The sequence below is a fragment of the Dendropsophus ebraccatus genome, chromosome 9 (assembly GCF_027789765.1).
Source record: "Dendropsophus ebraccatus isolate aDenEbr1 chromosome 9, aDenEbr1.pat, whole genome shotgun sequence".
In the NCBI taxonomy this organism is placed as follows: domain Eukaryota; kingdom Metazoa; phylum Chordata; class Amphibia; order Anura; family Hylidae; genus Dendropsophus; species Dendropsophus ebraccatus.
Genome location: NC_091462.1, coordinates 1897305 through 1913274, shown reverse-complemented (window position 1 = coordinate 1913274; position 15970 = coordinate 1897305). Strand labels below are relative to the sequence as shown.

General features: G+C 48.6%; 1 protein-coding gene across 3 annotated transcripts in view; it reads left to right on the top strand.

Annotated features, from left to right (window-relative positions):
* Positions 1 to 15970, top strand: part of LOC138800550 (intermediate filament protein ON3-like) — a 145280-nt gene that overhangs the window by 56729 nt on the left and 72581 nt on the right. For all 3 annotated transcript variants that reach the window (XM_069982306.1, XM_069982308.1, XM_069982307.1), the window contains exons 2-4: positions 120 to 328; positions 2183 to 2243; positions 4862 to 4957. In XM_069982306.1, the coding sequence (XP_069838407.1) occupies positions 120 to 328; positions 2183 to 2243; positions 4862 to 4957 (366 nt within the window). The remainder of the gene's footprint in view (positions 1 to 119; positions 329 to 2182; positions 2244 to 4861; positions 4958 to 15970) is intronic.

Sequence of the window (15970 nt, the reverse complement as noted above, 5' to 3'; positions counted from 1 at the left end):
AACAGGGGTCAGCAGGAATGTCATAGCTTCTTCCAGCGTCTCCATGGTAACAGACTACAAAGAGCCCCTGTGTAGTCGTGTAATTCTAACGTGTCACATGATCCTCTGCTCACCGACAGGTCCGGGACCTGGAGAGACAGAACAAGATCCTGAAGACTCAGCTGCGCCTCCTGAAGGAGAAGGACGAGTATAAATCGAACATAGAGCAGATCACATTGATCTCCAGCAATCACCTAAAGCAGCAGATTGATGGCCTCCTACATGAGAAGGACAAGCTGCAGGCGGAGCTGCACAACATGCAGGCCGTGGTGGAGGAGCTTAAGAGCAGGTACAGCACCCCCCATAGGGGAGGAGGAGAAGCAGGCACGGGGGGAGGAGGAACAGGCACGGGGGAAGAGGAGCAAAGAAGAAGTAGGAGAAGGCATGGAGGAGGAGTAGCAGGCACGAGGAAGGAGGAGCAAGCAGGGAGAAGAAGGAGCAGGCACGGAAAAAAGAGGAGGAGCAGGAACAGAGAAAGAGGAGCACGCACAGGGGTGGAAGAACAGAGGAGGAGGAGCACGCACAAAGTAAGAGGAGTAGAGGAGAAGCAGGAGTAGGGGAAGAGAAGTAGGCACAGGAAGAAGGAGCAGGCATGGGGAAGGAGGAGGAGCACGCACAGGGAAGGAGGAGCAGGCACAGGGATGGAGGAGGAGCAGATACGGGGGCGGAGGAGCAGAAGAGGAGGAGCAGGCATGGCATAGGAGAAGTGGTGAAAGATGAGCAGGCACAGGGGAGGAGCAGGGAAGGAGAAGCAGAGGAGAAGAAGCAGGCATGAGGGAAGGAGCAGGGAAGGAGACGCAAACACAACGGAGAAGTATCAGGCATAGTGGGAGGAGGAGCAGGCACAGGGGAAGAGGAGCAGGAACAGAGAAGAAGGAGCAGGTAGGGGAGGAGAAGCAGGCATGGGAAGGAGGAGCAGGCACAGGGATGGAGGAGCAGGGGAGAAGGAGCAGGGACAGAGAAGAAGGAGCAGGCACGGGGAAGGATGAGCAGGCATGGGGAGAGATGAGCACAGGAGAGGAGAAGCAAGCACGAGGAAGGAGGAGCAGGCACAAGGGAGGAGAAGCAGGCAACGGGGGGAGCAGGCACAGGGGAGGAGAAGCAAGCACGAGGGGGGAGGAGCAGGGGCGAAAAAGCAGGTACGGGGAAAGGGGAGGAGGAGCTGGCACAGGGAAGAAGGAGCAGGAACAGGGAAAAAGGACCCAGAGAAGGAGCAGGCATGGGAAAGGTGGAACAGGCTTTGCAAAAGAGAAGTAGGGGAGGAGGAGCAGGCACAGGAAAAGAGGCGCAGGAGGAGGAGGAGCAGGTACAGGGGCGAGAAACAGGCATGGCAAATAAGGAGCACAGGAGGAGGTGCAGGTACAGAGGAGGAGCAGGCACAGGGGAGCAGGTGCAGAGGAGGAGGAGCAGGAAAAGGGGAGGAGGAGCAGGCACAGGGGAGCAGGTGCAGAGGAGGAGGAGCAGGAAAAGGGGAGGAGGAGCAGGCACAGGGGAGCAGGTGCAGAGGAGGAGGAGCAGGCACAGGGGAGGAGGAGAAGGCACAGGGGAGGAGGAGCAGGCATAGGACAGTGGGGCAGGCACAGGGGTTTTGTAGATTACTTTGGTTGTCGGGATTACGTGGCCTCAGTATTATTCTCTTTAGGTATATTCACACGGACGGGCTCGCAGCGAGAATCTCGCTGCGAGCCCCGCAGGTCCGGGCAGTTCCCATACACTACATACTTGCTGTGGTCTAAACGACCGCAGCGAGTATGTAATTCTGCCGCCCTTAACCCCTTCTGCTCCCGCCCGGCTCCCCCGCTGTAAGCAGCATACTTTACCTGTCCTTGCTGCACGGGTCCGGCGTCCTGCTCTCCCGTCCGGCCAATTAGTGTGTTGCCCAGCTGCAGCTACTGATTGGCCGGACGGGAGAGCAGGACGCCGGACCCGTGCAGCAAGGACAGGTAAAGTATGCTGCTTACAGCGGGGGAGCCGGGCGGGAGCAGAATGGGTTAAGGGCGGCAGAATTACATACTCGCTGCGGTCGTTTAGACCGCAGTAAGTATGTAGTGTATGGGAACTGCCAGGACCTGCCGGGCTCGCAGCGAGAATCTCGCTGCGAGCCCGTTCGTCTGAATATACCCTTTCTGTGATTTCTCTGCAGATACGAAGATGAAATCAATAGACGGAATCAACTAGAAAATGATTTTGTGCTGACAAAGAAGGTAAATGGTGTGAGGGGTGCAGAGCGCGTTATCAGCGGACAACACATGGGGGCGCTGTGCCATTAATATCTATAGATAATACTGAGAACAGCAGTGGTAAAATTACATTACTGGAGGAGGAGGAGACGGAGACATTACTGGAGGAGGAGGAGACATTACTGGAGGAGGAGGAGACGGAGACATTACTGGAGGAGGAGGAGAAGGAGACATTACTGGAGGAGGAGGAGAAGGAGACATTACTGGAGGAGGAGGAGACGGAGACATTACTGGAGGAGGAGGAGACGGAGACATTACTGGAGGAGGAGGAGACATTACTGGAGGAGGAGGAGACGGAGACATTACTGGAGGAGGAGGAGAAGGAGACATTACTGGAGGAGGAGGAGGAGGAGACATTACTGGAGGAGGAAGAGAAGGAGACATTACTGGAGGAGGAGGAGAAGGAGACATTACTGGAGGAAGAGGAGAAGGAGACATTACTGGAGGAGGAGGAGGAGGAGACATTACTGGAGGAGGAGGAGAAGGAGACATTACTGGAGGAAGAGGAGAAGGAGACATTACTGGAGGAGGAGGAGACATTACTGGAGGAGGAGGAGAAGGAGACATTACTGGAGGAAGAGGAGAAGGAGACATTACTGGAGGAAGAGGAGAAGGAGACATTACTGGAGGAGGAGAAGGAGACATTACTGGAGGAGGAGGAGACGGAGACATTACTGGAGGAGGAGGAGACATTACTGGAGGAGGAGGAGACGGAGACATTACTGGAGGAGGAGGAGAAGGAGACATTACTGGAGGAAGAGGAGAAGGAGACATTACTGGAGGAGGAGGAGACGGAGACATTACTGGAGGAGGAGGAGAAGGAGACATTACTGGAGGAAGAGGAGAAGGAGACATTACTGGAGGAGGAGGAGAAGGAGACATTACTGGAGGAAGAGGAGAAGGAGACATTACTGGAGGGGGAGGAGACATTACTGGAGGAGGAGGAGACGGAGACTTACTGGAGGAGGAGGAGACGGAGACATTACTGGAGGAGGAGGAGACATTACTGGAGGAGGAGGAGAAGGAGACATTACTGGAGGAGGAGGAGAAGGAGACATTACTGGAGGAGGAGGAGACGGAGACATTACTGGAGGAGGAGGAGACAGAGACATTACTGGAGGAGGAGGAGAAGGAGACATTACTGGAGGAAGAGGAGAAGGAGACATTACTGGAGGAGGAGGAGACATTACTGGAGGAGGAGGAGAAGGAGACATTACTGGAGGAGGAAGAGAAGGAGACATTACTGGAGGAGGAAGAGAAGGAGACATTACTGGAGGAGGAGGAGGAGGAGACATTACTGGAGGAGGAGGAGAAGGAGACATTACTGGAGGAAGAGGAGAAGGAGACATTACTGGAGGAGGAGGAGACATTACTGGAGGAGGAGGAGAAGGAGACATTACTGGAGGAAGAGGAGAAGGAGACATTACTGGAGGAGGAGGAGACAGACATTACTGGAGGAGGAGGAGAAGGAGACATTACTGGAGGAAGAGGAGAAGGAGACATTACTGGAGGAGGAGGAGACGGAGACATTACTGGAGGAGGAGGAGAAGGAGACATTACTGGAGGAGGAGGAGAAGGAGACATTACTGGAGGAAGAGGAGAAGGAGACATTACTGGAGGAGGAGGAGACGGAGACATTACTGGAGGAGGAGGAGACGGAGACATTACTGGAGGAGACGGAGATATTACTGGAGGAGGAGGAGGAGGCATTACTGGAGGAGGAGACATTACTGGAGGAGGAGGAGACATTACTGGAGGAGGAGGAGGAGACATTACTGGAGGAGGAGGAGGAGACATTACTGGAGGGGGAGACATTACTGGAGGGGGAGGAGACATTACTGGAGGGGGAGACATTACTGGAGGGGGGGGAGACATTACTGGAGGGGGAGGAGACATTACTGGAGGAGGAGACATTACTGGAGGGGGAGGAGACATTACTGGAGGGGGAGGAGACATTACTGGAGGAGGAGGGGGAGGAGAAATTACTGGAGGGGGAGGAGACATTACTGGAGGAGGAGGAGACATTACTGGAGGGGGAGGAGACATTACTGGAGGAGGAGGAGGAGGAGACATTACTGGAGGGGGAGGAGACATTACTGGAGGGGGAGGAGACATTACTGGAGGGGGAGGAGGAGACATTACTGGAGGGGGAGGAGGAGACATTACTGGAGGGGGAGGAGACATTACTGGAGGGGGAGGAGGAGACATTACTGGAGGAGGAGGAGACATTACTGGAGGAGGAGGAGGAGGAGACATTACTGGAGGGGGAGGAGACATTACTGGAGGGGGAGGAGGAGACATTACTGGAGGGGGAGGAGACATTACTGGAGGGGGAGGAGGAGACATTACTGGAGGGGGAGGAGACATTACTGGAGGGGGAGGAGGAGACATTACTGGAGGGGGAGGAGACATTACTGGAGGAGGAGGAGACATTACTGGAGGGGGAGGAGACATTACTGGAGGAGGAGGAGACATTACTGGAGGAGGAGGAGGAGGAGACATTACTGGAGGGGGTATTAGTAGCAGTGGTATAAGTGCTGACATTATTTGCCCCGTCATCTTCCTTCTCTTCGGCCCCTCAGGATCTGGACGACATTTATCTGCACAAAGTTGACAATGAATCTAAGTTGGAAAGTCTGACGGATGAGATTGAGGTTCTGAAGCAGCTGTATAAGGAGGTACAGGACAGAATCCGCCCCTGGGATGTGGTGATGATGGGGTCCGGGGGAGGCAGCTGATGCTATACTGAGCCCATACATATCCACCCTATATACACACACACCATACATATCCACCCTATATACACACACACCATACATATCCACCCTATATACACACACACCATACATATCCACCCTATATACACACACACCATACATATCCACCCAATATACACACACACCATACATATCCACCCTATATACACACACACCATACATATCCACCCAATATACACACACACCATACATATCCACCCTATATACACACACACCATACATATCCACCCTATATACACACACACACCATACATATCCACCCTATATACACACACACACACACACACCATACATATCCACCCTATATACACACACACCATACATATCCACCCAATATACACACACACCATACATATCCACCCTATATACACACACACCATACATATCCACCCTATATACACACACACCATACATATCCACCCTATATACACACACACACCATACATATCCACCCAATATACACACACACCATACATATCCACCCTATATACACACACACCATACATATCCACCCTATATACACACACACCATACATATCCACCCAATATACACACACACCATACATATCCACCCTATATACACACACCATACATATCCACCCTATATACACACACACCATACATATCCACCCTATATACACACACACCATACATATCCACCCTATATACACACACACACACCATACATATCCACCCTATATACACACACACACACACCATACATATCCACCCTATATACACACACACCATACATATCCACCCTATATACACACACACCATACATATCCACCCTATATACACACACACCATACATATCCACCCTATATACACACACACCATACATATCCACCCTATATACACACACACACCATACATATCCACCCTATACACACACACACACCATACATATCCACCCTATATACACACACACCATACATATCCACCCTATATACACACACACACCATACATATCCACCCTATATACACACACACACCATACATATCCACCCTATATACACACACACACACACACCATACATATCCACCCTATATACACACACACCATACATATCCACCCTATATACACACACACACACACACACACACCATACATATCCACCCTATATACACACACACCATACATATCCACCCTATATACACACACACCATACATATCCACCCTATATACACACACACCATACATATCCACCCTATATACACACACACCATACATATCCACCCTATATACACACACACCATACATATCCACCCAATATACACACACACACCATACATATCCACCCTATATACACACACACCATACATATCCACCCTATATACACACACACCATACATATCCACCCTATATACACACACACCATACATATCCACCCTATACACACACACACCATACATATCCACCCTATATACACACACACCATACATATCCACCCTATATACACACACACCATACATATCCACCCTATATACACACACACCATACATATCCACCCTATATACACACACACCATACATATCCACCCTATATACACACACACACCATACATATCCACCCTATACACACACACACACACACACCATACATATCCACCCTATACACACACACACACACACACACACACACCATACATATCCACCCTATATACACACACACACACACACACACACACACACACCATACATATCCACCCTATATACACACACACACCATACATATCCACTGTATATATACACACACACACACCATACATATCCACTGTATATATATACACACACACACACACACACACACACACACCATACATATCCACCCTATATACACACACACACACACCATACATATCCACCCTATATACACACACACCATACATATCCACCCTATATACACACACACACACACCATACATATCCACCCTATATACACACACACACACACACACACACCATACATATCCACCCTATATACACACACACACCATACATATCCACCCTATATACACACACACCATACATATCCACCCTATATACACACACACCATACATATCCACCCTATATACACACACACCATACATATCCACCCTATATACACACACACCATACACATACATACACACACACACACACACACACACACACCATACATGGGACACATTACTATAGCCTGTATACACACAAGCTTGCTGGAGGTTACACAGGTAGATGGTCAGGGGGATTGATTGCCAATTAAGAGTTGATAAATTACATCTGTGTGAAGCCTGTCAGTCTCTTCCAACACAGGAGCCAGAAACAACTCTCTGCAAGCTACGTGCTTTTATATTGTATTTGTGTGCGAGTTTTGGAGCGTGCAAGTTTTTGTCTCAAGTGTGGGACTTTAATATTCTGGGAAGGAGTATATAACATACCTGTTACTGAGTGATATCTGTCCCCTGGGACTTTAGTATTCTGGGAAGGAGTATATAACATACCTGTTACTGAGTGATATCTGTCCCCTGGGACTTTAATATTCTGGGAAGGAGTATATAACATACCTGTTACTGAGTGATATCTGCCCCCTGGGACTTTAGAATCGGGAAGTTTAAGAGGAAAACAAATTGTTTACTTGCTTTTGAACACATTGTTTGCGTTTGTTGCTTGTTTGTTTTTTCTTTCTTTATACATAATATCCCCATAAAAATGAGCGCCATGTTTGACAATGCGGCCCAATGTACATCTTGTGCTATGTATACAATCCTTGATCAACCGATCGAGGGTATATACCATTGTGGGAGATGTATGGGGGGGGGAGGGTATATATCATTGTGGGAGATGTATGGGGGGGAGTGAGGGTATATACCATTGTGGGAGATGTATGGGGGGGGGTGAGGGTATATACCATTGTGGGAGATGTATGGGGGGGGGTGAGGGTATATACCATTGTGGGAGATGTATGGGGGGGAGGGTCTATACCATTGTGGGAGATGTATGGGGGGGGGGAGGGTCTATACCATTGTGGGAGATGTATGGGGGGGGGAGGGTCTATACCATTGTGGGAGATGTATGGGGGGGGGGAGGGTATATATCATTGTGGGAGATGTATGGGGGGGAGTGAGGGTATATACCATTGTGGGAGATGTATGGGGGGGTGAGGGTATATACCATTGTGGGAGATGTATGGGGGGGTGAGGGTATATACCATTGTGGGAGATGTATGGGGGGGGGAGGGTATATATCATTGTGGGAGATGTATGGGGGGGAGTGAGGGTATATACCATTGTGGGAGATGTATGGGGGGGTGAGGGTATATACCATTGTGGGAGATGTATGGGGGGGTGAGGGTATATACCATTGTGGGAGATGTATGGGGGGTGAGGGTATATATCATTGTGGGAGATGTATGGGGGGGAGTGAGGGTATATACCATTTTGGGAGATGTATGGGGGGGGGGTCTATACCATTGTGGGAGATGTATGGGGGGGGGGAGGGCATTGTGGGAGATGTATGGGGGGGGAGGGTATATACCATTGTGGGAGATGTATGGGGGGGGAGGGTATATACCATTGTGGGAGATGTATGGGGGGGGAGGGTATATACCATTGTGGGAGATGTATGGGGGGGGAGGGTATATACCATTGTGGGAGATGTATGGGGGGGGGAGGGTATATACCATTGTGGGAGATGTATGGGGGGGGGAGGGTATATATCATTGTGGGAGATGTATGGGGGGGGAGGGTATATATCATTGTGGGAGATGTATGGGGGGGGAGGGTATATACCATTCTGGGAGATGTATGGGGGGGAGTGAGGGTATATACCATTGTGGGAGATGTATGGGGGGGGGTGATGGTATATATCATTGTGGGAGATGTATGGGGGGGTGATGGTATATATCATTGTGGGAGATGTATGGGGGGGTGATGGTATATATCATTGTGGGAGATGTATGGGGGGGGAGTGAGGGTATATACCATTGTGGGAGATGTATGGGGGGGAGTGAGGGTATATACCATTGTGGGAGATGTATGGGGGGGGGGTGAGGGTATATATCATTGTGGGAGATGTATGGGGGGGGGTGAGGGTATATATCATTGTGGGAGATGTATGGGGGGGTGATGGTATATATCATTGTGGGAGATGTATGGGGGGGAGTGAGGGTATATACCATTGTGGGAGATGTATGGGGGGGAGTGAGGGTATATACCATTGTGGGAGATGTATGGGGGGGGGAGGGCAGCTAGTTGGGTCACAGTTAGAAAACGGGGTAGAGGGAAGAGGGTATATACCATTGTGCCAGTCCTGATCTGGCACACCCCAACAAGTTTGCCAAATTGGCGGATGAGGGGGATGTTTATTCAGGGGGGCATTGCTGCAGCAGGACACTGACAGCCAGGGGGGTGTCTGCTCCAGTAAGGTGGGAAACAGGAGTTCAGGGCAGGCCAGGCAGGTACTGGTAGTGGGGGACTCAATTATTAGGGGGACAGACAGGGCAATCTGTCACAAAGACCGGGATTGTTGAACAGTGTGTTGCCTTCCTGGCGCTCGAGTTCGTCACATCGCGGATCGGGCTGACAGATTACTGGGAGGGGCTGGCGATGACCCAGCAGTCATGGTGCACATTGGCACCAATGATAAAGTTAGAGGTAGGTGGCGGGTCCTTAAAAACTATTTCAGGGACTTAGGCAGGAAGCTTAAAACGAGGACCTCCAAGGTGATATTCTCCGAAATATTACCTGTACCACGAGCCACACCTGAGAGACAGCGGGAGATTAGGGAGGTAAGTAAGTGGCTCAAGAGCTGGTGTAGGATAGAGGGGTTTGGGTTCATGGAGAACTGGGCCGACTTCTCGGTCGGTTACAGGCTGTACGGTAGGGACGGGTTGCATCTCAATGGGGAGGGTGCAGCCGTGCTGGGGGAGAAGATGGCTAAGAGGTTGGAGGAGACCAGGGGGAGGGCAACTACAATATAGTAAGTGAAGACAGAGTAGATGGAGAGCTGGGCCTAGATTATGGAACTGGGGGTGGAGCGGCGGGAGGGGATAGAACCATAAGCGAAATTTGGGGGGTGCAGTGGCTCCTGGGCCCACAATGGTAGGGGCCCACTGAGGTCTCAGAGGCTTAATGCTGTCAGACAGCCTGCAGAGGGATTAGGGAGGACCTGTGGTGACGTCATAAGGGGGCGGGGCTGAGAACTGGAGAGGATTCTTGTGGATGAAGGACCTGTGGTGATGTCATGAGGGGGCGGGGCTGAGAAGATGCTGGTGCATGAAGGACATGTGATCATTGTCCTCTTATATCTCCTCCTGTAATGTGATAGATGGAGAGAGGGGAGATAGGTGGAGAGTTAGGCTGCATTCCCACGTTCCGTGATCCGACGTGGAATGCATGTACCGGAGACCCCCCACGCCCAGACAGCCTCTGTAATTAGATGCTGGGAGCGGGGGAGACTGTTTTCATAAGCGCCGCGCTGTAATGAATCAGCCGCGCGGTGCTGTTACTACAGCGCGGCGCTTATGAATACAGTCTCCCCCGCTCCCAGCATCTAATTACAGAGGCTGTCCGGGCGCGGGGGTCTCCGGTACATGCATTCCACATCCGTGATCCGTTAGGATCACGGAACGTGGGAATGCAGCCATAGATAGATGGGTGGATAGATAGATGATGGGTGGATAGATAGATGATGGGTGGGTAGATAGATGATGGGTGGGTAGATAGATGATGGGTGGGTAGATAGATGATGGGTGGGTAGATAGATGATGGGTGGGTAGATAGATGGGTGGGTAGATAGATGGGTGGGTAGATAGATGGGTGGGTAGATAGATGGGTGGGTAGATAGATGGGTGGGTAGATAGATGGGTGGGTAGATAGATGGGTGGGTAGATAGATGGGTGGGTAGATAGATGGGTGGGTAGATAGATGGGTGGGTAGATAGATGGGTGGGTAGATAGATAGATGGGTGGGTAGATAGATAGATGGGTGGGTAGATAGATGGGTGGGTAGATAGATGATGGGTGGGTAGATAGATGGTGGGTGGGTAGATAGATGATGGGTGGGTAGATAGATGGTGGGTAGATAGATGGAGGGGTGGGTAGATAGATGGAGGGGTGGGTAGATAGATGGTGGGTAGATAGATGGAGGGGTGGGTAGATAGATGGAGGGGTGGGTAGATAGGAAGGAATTGGATATCTAGCAGCTCATCACATATCTTGGATTGTACATGTATGATCACAACCGGCTCACCCCTTCGAGGCTATGTTCACTGCGTATGTTTCTGCACGTAGTTTTGAGGTTGATGCGTTCGCTTTAAAGTATACGATATACGGCCGCACAATGCACCGCCGTGAAAAATGAACAAGACCATTGTTTGAGGACGGAAATGTTCCAACTCACGGCCGTGGATTTCCATGCGTCCCGTACGCAGTACTTATTTCAGCCAAATTGAACTTGATTTTTCGATCCAAAAGGTTCTGTGTGGTTTACGGGGCTGGGCGAAGATTTCCAAGTAAATGACCTGCCTCAGATCGCTTCGAAACAAGCTAGGGAAGCAGAACTGTACTACCGGCGCATGTCGATTTTTCCCATGCCCGTAGTTTCAGCCGCACATGTACGGCGGCGTACGAAATGCATCCGGACTCATACGTAGTGTGAACATAGCCTTAATGCCTAAAAACGTATTACTATACCACTATTATTTTTAGGCAAAGATAATCTGGTTAAAAGGGTTCTCCAGAATTAAGAAAAAAAAACATAGTTGCTTTCTTCCAAAACAGCGCCACCCCTGCTCTTAGGTTGTGTGTGGTATCACAGCTTGGCACTGTTCACTTCAGTCTAATACCACACACAAACTGAGGACAAGAGGGGCGCTGTCTGTGGAAGAAGGCAGCTATAGTTTTCTAATCTTCTGTGGTTCTATATGTGAATTGTACAGAAGCCTCTTACTCTGCTCTTTATCCACTAGGAGTAATGTAGAAGAATATTCCCTTTATTATTCACAAAGCCTTGTCACCTGCTGAGGTTCCCTATGGGTAAGGTTGGTTGGGGGCCCACTCAGACTCACCCCCCCCTAGGCTGAAACCCTAGCTACGCCCCTGGTTAGAACAGTCACTAGTGACAAGAGGAAAGGGAATATGGACAAACATATATAATGTATGTATACTAATGCTCGAAGCCTCACTAATAAAGCTGAGGAATTAGAACTCATAATGGTGGAAGAGAAATATGATATAGTGGGGATAAGCGAGACCTGGCTGGACGAGACCTATGACTGGGCGGTTAATATCCAGGGTTATAGTCTATTCAGAAATGACCGTAAAAATAAGAAAGGGGGAGGGGTCTGCCTATATGTTACATCCTGCCTTAAGCCTATTCTGCAGGAGGATATATGTGATGATAATGTGGAGTCTCTTTGGGTAGAAATAAGGGGAGGGACGAAGAATAATAAAATTCTTATAGGAGTGAGTTATAAACCTCCAAGTATAATGGAAGAATCAGAAAATCTTCTTATAAGACAAATAGATGCGGCAGCGAAGCAGGGGGACGTCATTATTATGGGGGACTATAACTACCCAAATATATACAGGAAAGCAGGGGGACGTCATTATTATGGGGGACTATAACTACCATAATATATACAGGAAAGCAGGGGGACGTCATTATTATGGGGGACTATAACTACCCAATATATACAGGAAAGCAGGGGGAAGTCATTATTATGGGGGACTATAACTACCCAATATATACAGGAAAGCAGGGGGAAGTCATTATTATGGGGGGGGGGCTATAACTACCCAATATATACAGGAAAGCAGGGGGACGTCATTATTATGGGGGACTATAACTACCCAAATATATACAGGAAAGCAGGGGGAAGTCATTATTATGGGGGGGGGGGGGACTATAACTACCCAAATATATACAGGAAAGCAGGGGGAAGTCATTATTATGGGGGGGGGGGGGGGGGCTATAACTACCATAATATATACAGGAAAGCAGGAGGAAGTCATTATTATGGGGGACTATAACTACCCCAAATATATACAGGAAAGCAGGGGGAAGTCATTATTATGGGGGACTATAACTACCCAAATATATACAGGAAAGCAGGGGGACGTCATTATTATGGGGGACTATAACTACCCAAATATATACAGGAAAGCAGGGGGAAGTCATTATTATGGGGGGGGGGGGACTATAACTACCCAAATATATACAGGAAAGCAGGGGGAAGTCATTATTATGGGGGACTTTAACTACCCAATATATACAGGAAAGCAGGGGGGAGTCATTATTATGGGGGACTATAACTACCCCAATATATACAGGAAAGCAGGGGGACGTCATTATTATGGGGGACTATAACTACCCAATATATACAGGAAAGCAGGGGGACGTCATTATTATGGGGGACTATAACTACCCAAATATATACAGGAAAGCAGGGGGAAGTCATTATTATGGGGGGGACTATAACTACCCAATATATACAGGAAAGCAGGGGGAAGTCATTATTATGGGGGACTATAACTACCCCAATATATACAGGAAAGCAGGGGGAAGTCATTATTATGGGGGGGGGGGGGGGGCTATAACTACCCAATATATACAGGAAAGCAGGAGGACGTCATTATTATGGGGGACTATAACTACCCAATATATACAGGAAAGCAGGGGGACGTCATTATTATGGGGGACTATAACTACCCAATATATACAGGAAAGCAGGGGGATGTCATTATTATGGGGGACTATAACTACCCAAATATATACAGGAAAGCAGGGGGAAGTCATTATTATGGGGGACTATAACTACCCAAATATATACAGGAAAGCAGGGGGAAGTCATTATTATGGGGGACTATAACTACCCAAATATATACAGGAAAGCAGGGGGAAGTCATTATTATGGGGGGACTATAACTACCCAAATATATACAGGAAAGCAGGGGGAAGTCATTATTATGGGGGACTATAACTACCCAAATACATACAGGAAAGCAGGGGGACGTCATTATTATGGGGGACTATAACTACCCAATATATACAGGAAAGCAGGGGGACGTGATTATTATGGGGGACTATAACTACCCAAATATATACAGGAAAGCAGGGGGACGTCATTATTATGGGGGGGGGGACTATAACTACCCAATATATACAGGAAAGCAGGGGGACGTCATTATTATGGGGGGGGGGGGGCTATAACTACCCAATATATACAGGAAAGCAGGGGGACGTCATTATTATGGGGGGGGGGCTATACCCCAATATATACAGGAAAGCAGGGGGAAGTCATTATTATGGGGGACTATAACTACCCAATATATACAGGAAAGCAGGGGGACGTCATTATTATGGGGGACTATAACTACCCAAATATACAGGAAAGCAGGGGGACGTCATTATTATGGGGGGACTATAACTACCCAAATATATACAGGAAAGCAGAGTGACCTCATTATTATGGGGGGGGGGGGCTATAACTACCCAATATATACAGGAAAGCAGGGGGAAGTCATTATTATGGGGGACTATAACTACCCAAATATATACAGGAAAGCAGGGGGACGTCATTATTATGGGGGGGGGGCTATACCCCAATATATACAGGAAAGCAGGGGGAAGTCATTATTATGGGGGACTATAACTACCCAATATATACAGGAAAGCAGGGGGAAGTCATTATTATGGGGGACTATAACTACCCAATATATACAGGAAAGCAGAGTGACCTCATTATTATGGGGGGGGGGCTATACCCCAATATATACAGGAAAGCAGGGGGGAAGTCATTATTATGGGGGACTATAACTACCCAAATATATACAGGAAAGCAGGGGGAAGTCATTATTATGGGGGACTATAACTACCCAAATATATACAGGAAAGCAGGGGGACGTCATTATTATGGGGGGGGGGGGGGGGGGGCTATAACTACCCAATATATACAGGAAAGCAGGGGGAAGTCATTATTATGGGGGACTATAACTACCCCAATATATACAGGAAAGCAGTGGGACGTCATTATTATGGGGGACTATAACTACCCAATATATACAGGAAAGCAGGGGGAGTCATTATTATGGGGGACTATAACTACCCAATATATACAGGAAAGCAGGGGGACGTCATTATTATGGGGGACTATAACTACCCAAATATATATAGGAAAGCAGGGGGACGTCATTATTATGGGGGACTATAACTACCCAATATATACAGGAAAGCAGAGTGACCTCATTATTATGGGGGGGGGACTATAACTACCCAATATATACAGGAAAGCAGGGGGGAGTCATTATTATGGGGGACTATAACTACCCAATATATACAGGAAAGCAGGGGGAGTCATTATTATGGGGTACTATAACTACCCAAATATATACAGGAAAGCAGGGGGACGTCATTATTATGGGGGGGGGGCTATACCCCAATATATACAGGAAAGCAGGGGGAAGTCATTATTATGGGGGACTATAACTACCCAATATATACAGGAAAGCAGGGGGACGTCATTATTATGGGGGACTATAACTACCCAAATACATACAGGAAAGCAGAGTGATGTCATTATTATGGGGGGGGGGGGCTATAACTACCCAATATATACAGGAAAGCAGGGGGAAGTCATTATTATGGGGGACTATAACTACCCCAATATATACAGGAAAGCAGGGGGACGTCATTATTATGGGGGCCTATAACTACCCAATATATACAGGAAAGCAGTGGGGAAGTCATTATTATGGGGGGTGGCTATAACTACCCCAATATATACAGGAAAGCAGGGGGACGTCATTATTATGGGGGACTATAAACTACCCCAATATATACAGGAAAGCAGGGGGACGTCATTATTATGGGGGACTATAACTACCCAAATATATACAGGAAAGCAGGGGGGACGTCATTATTATGGGGGGG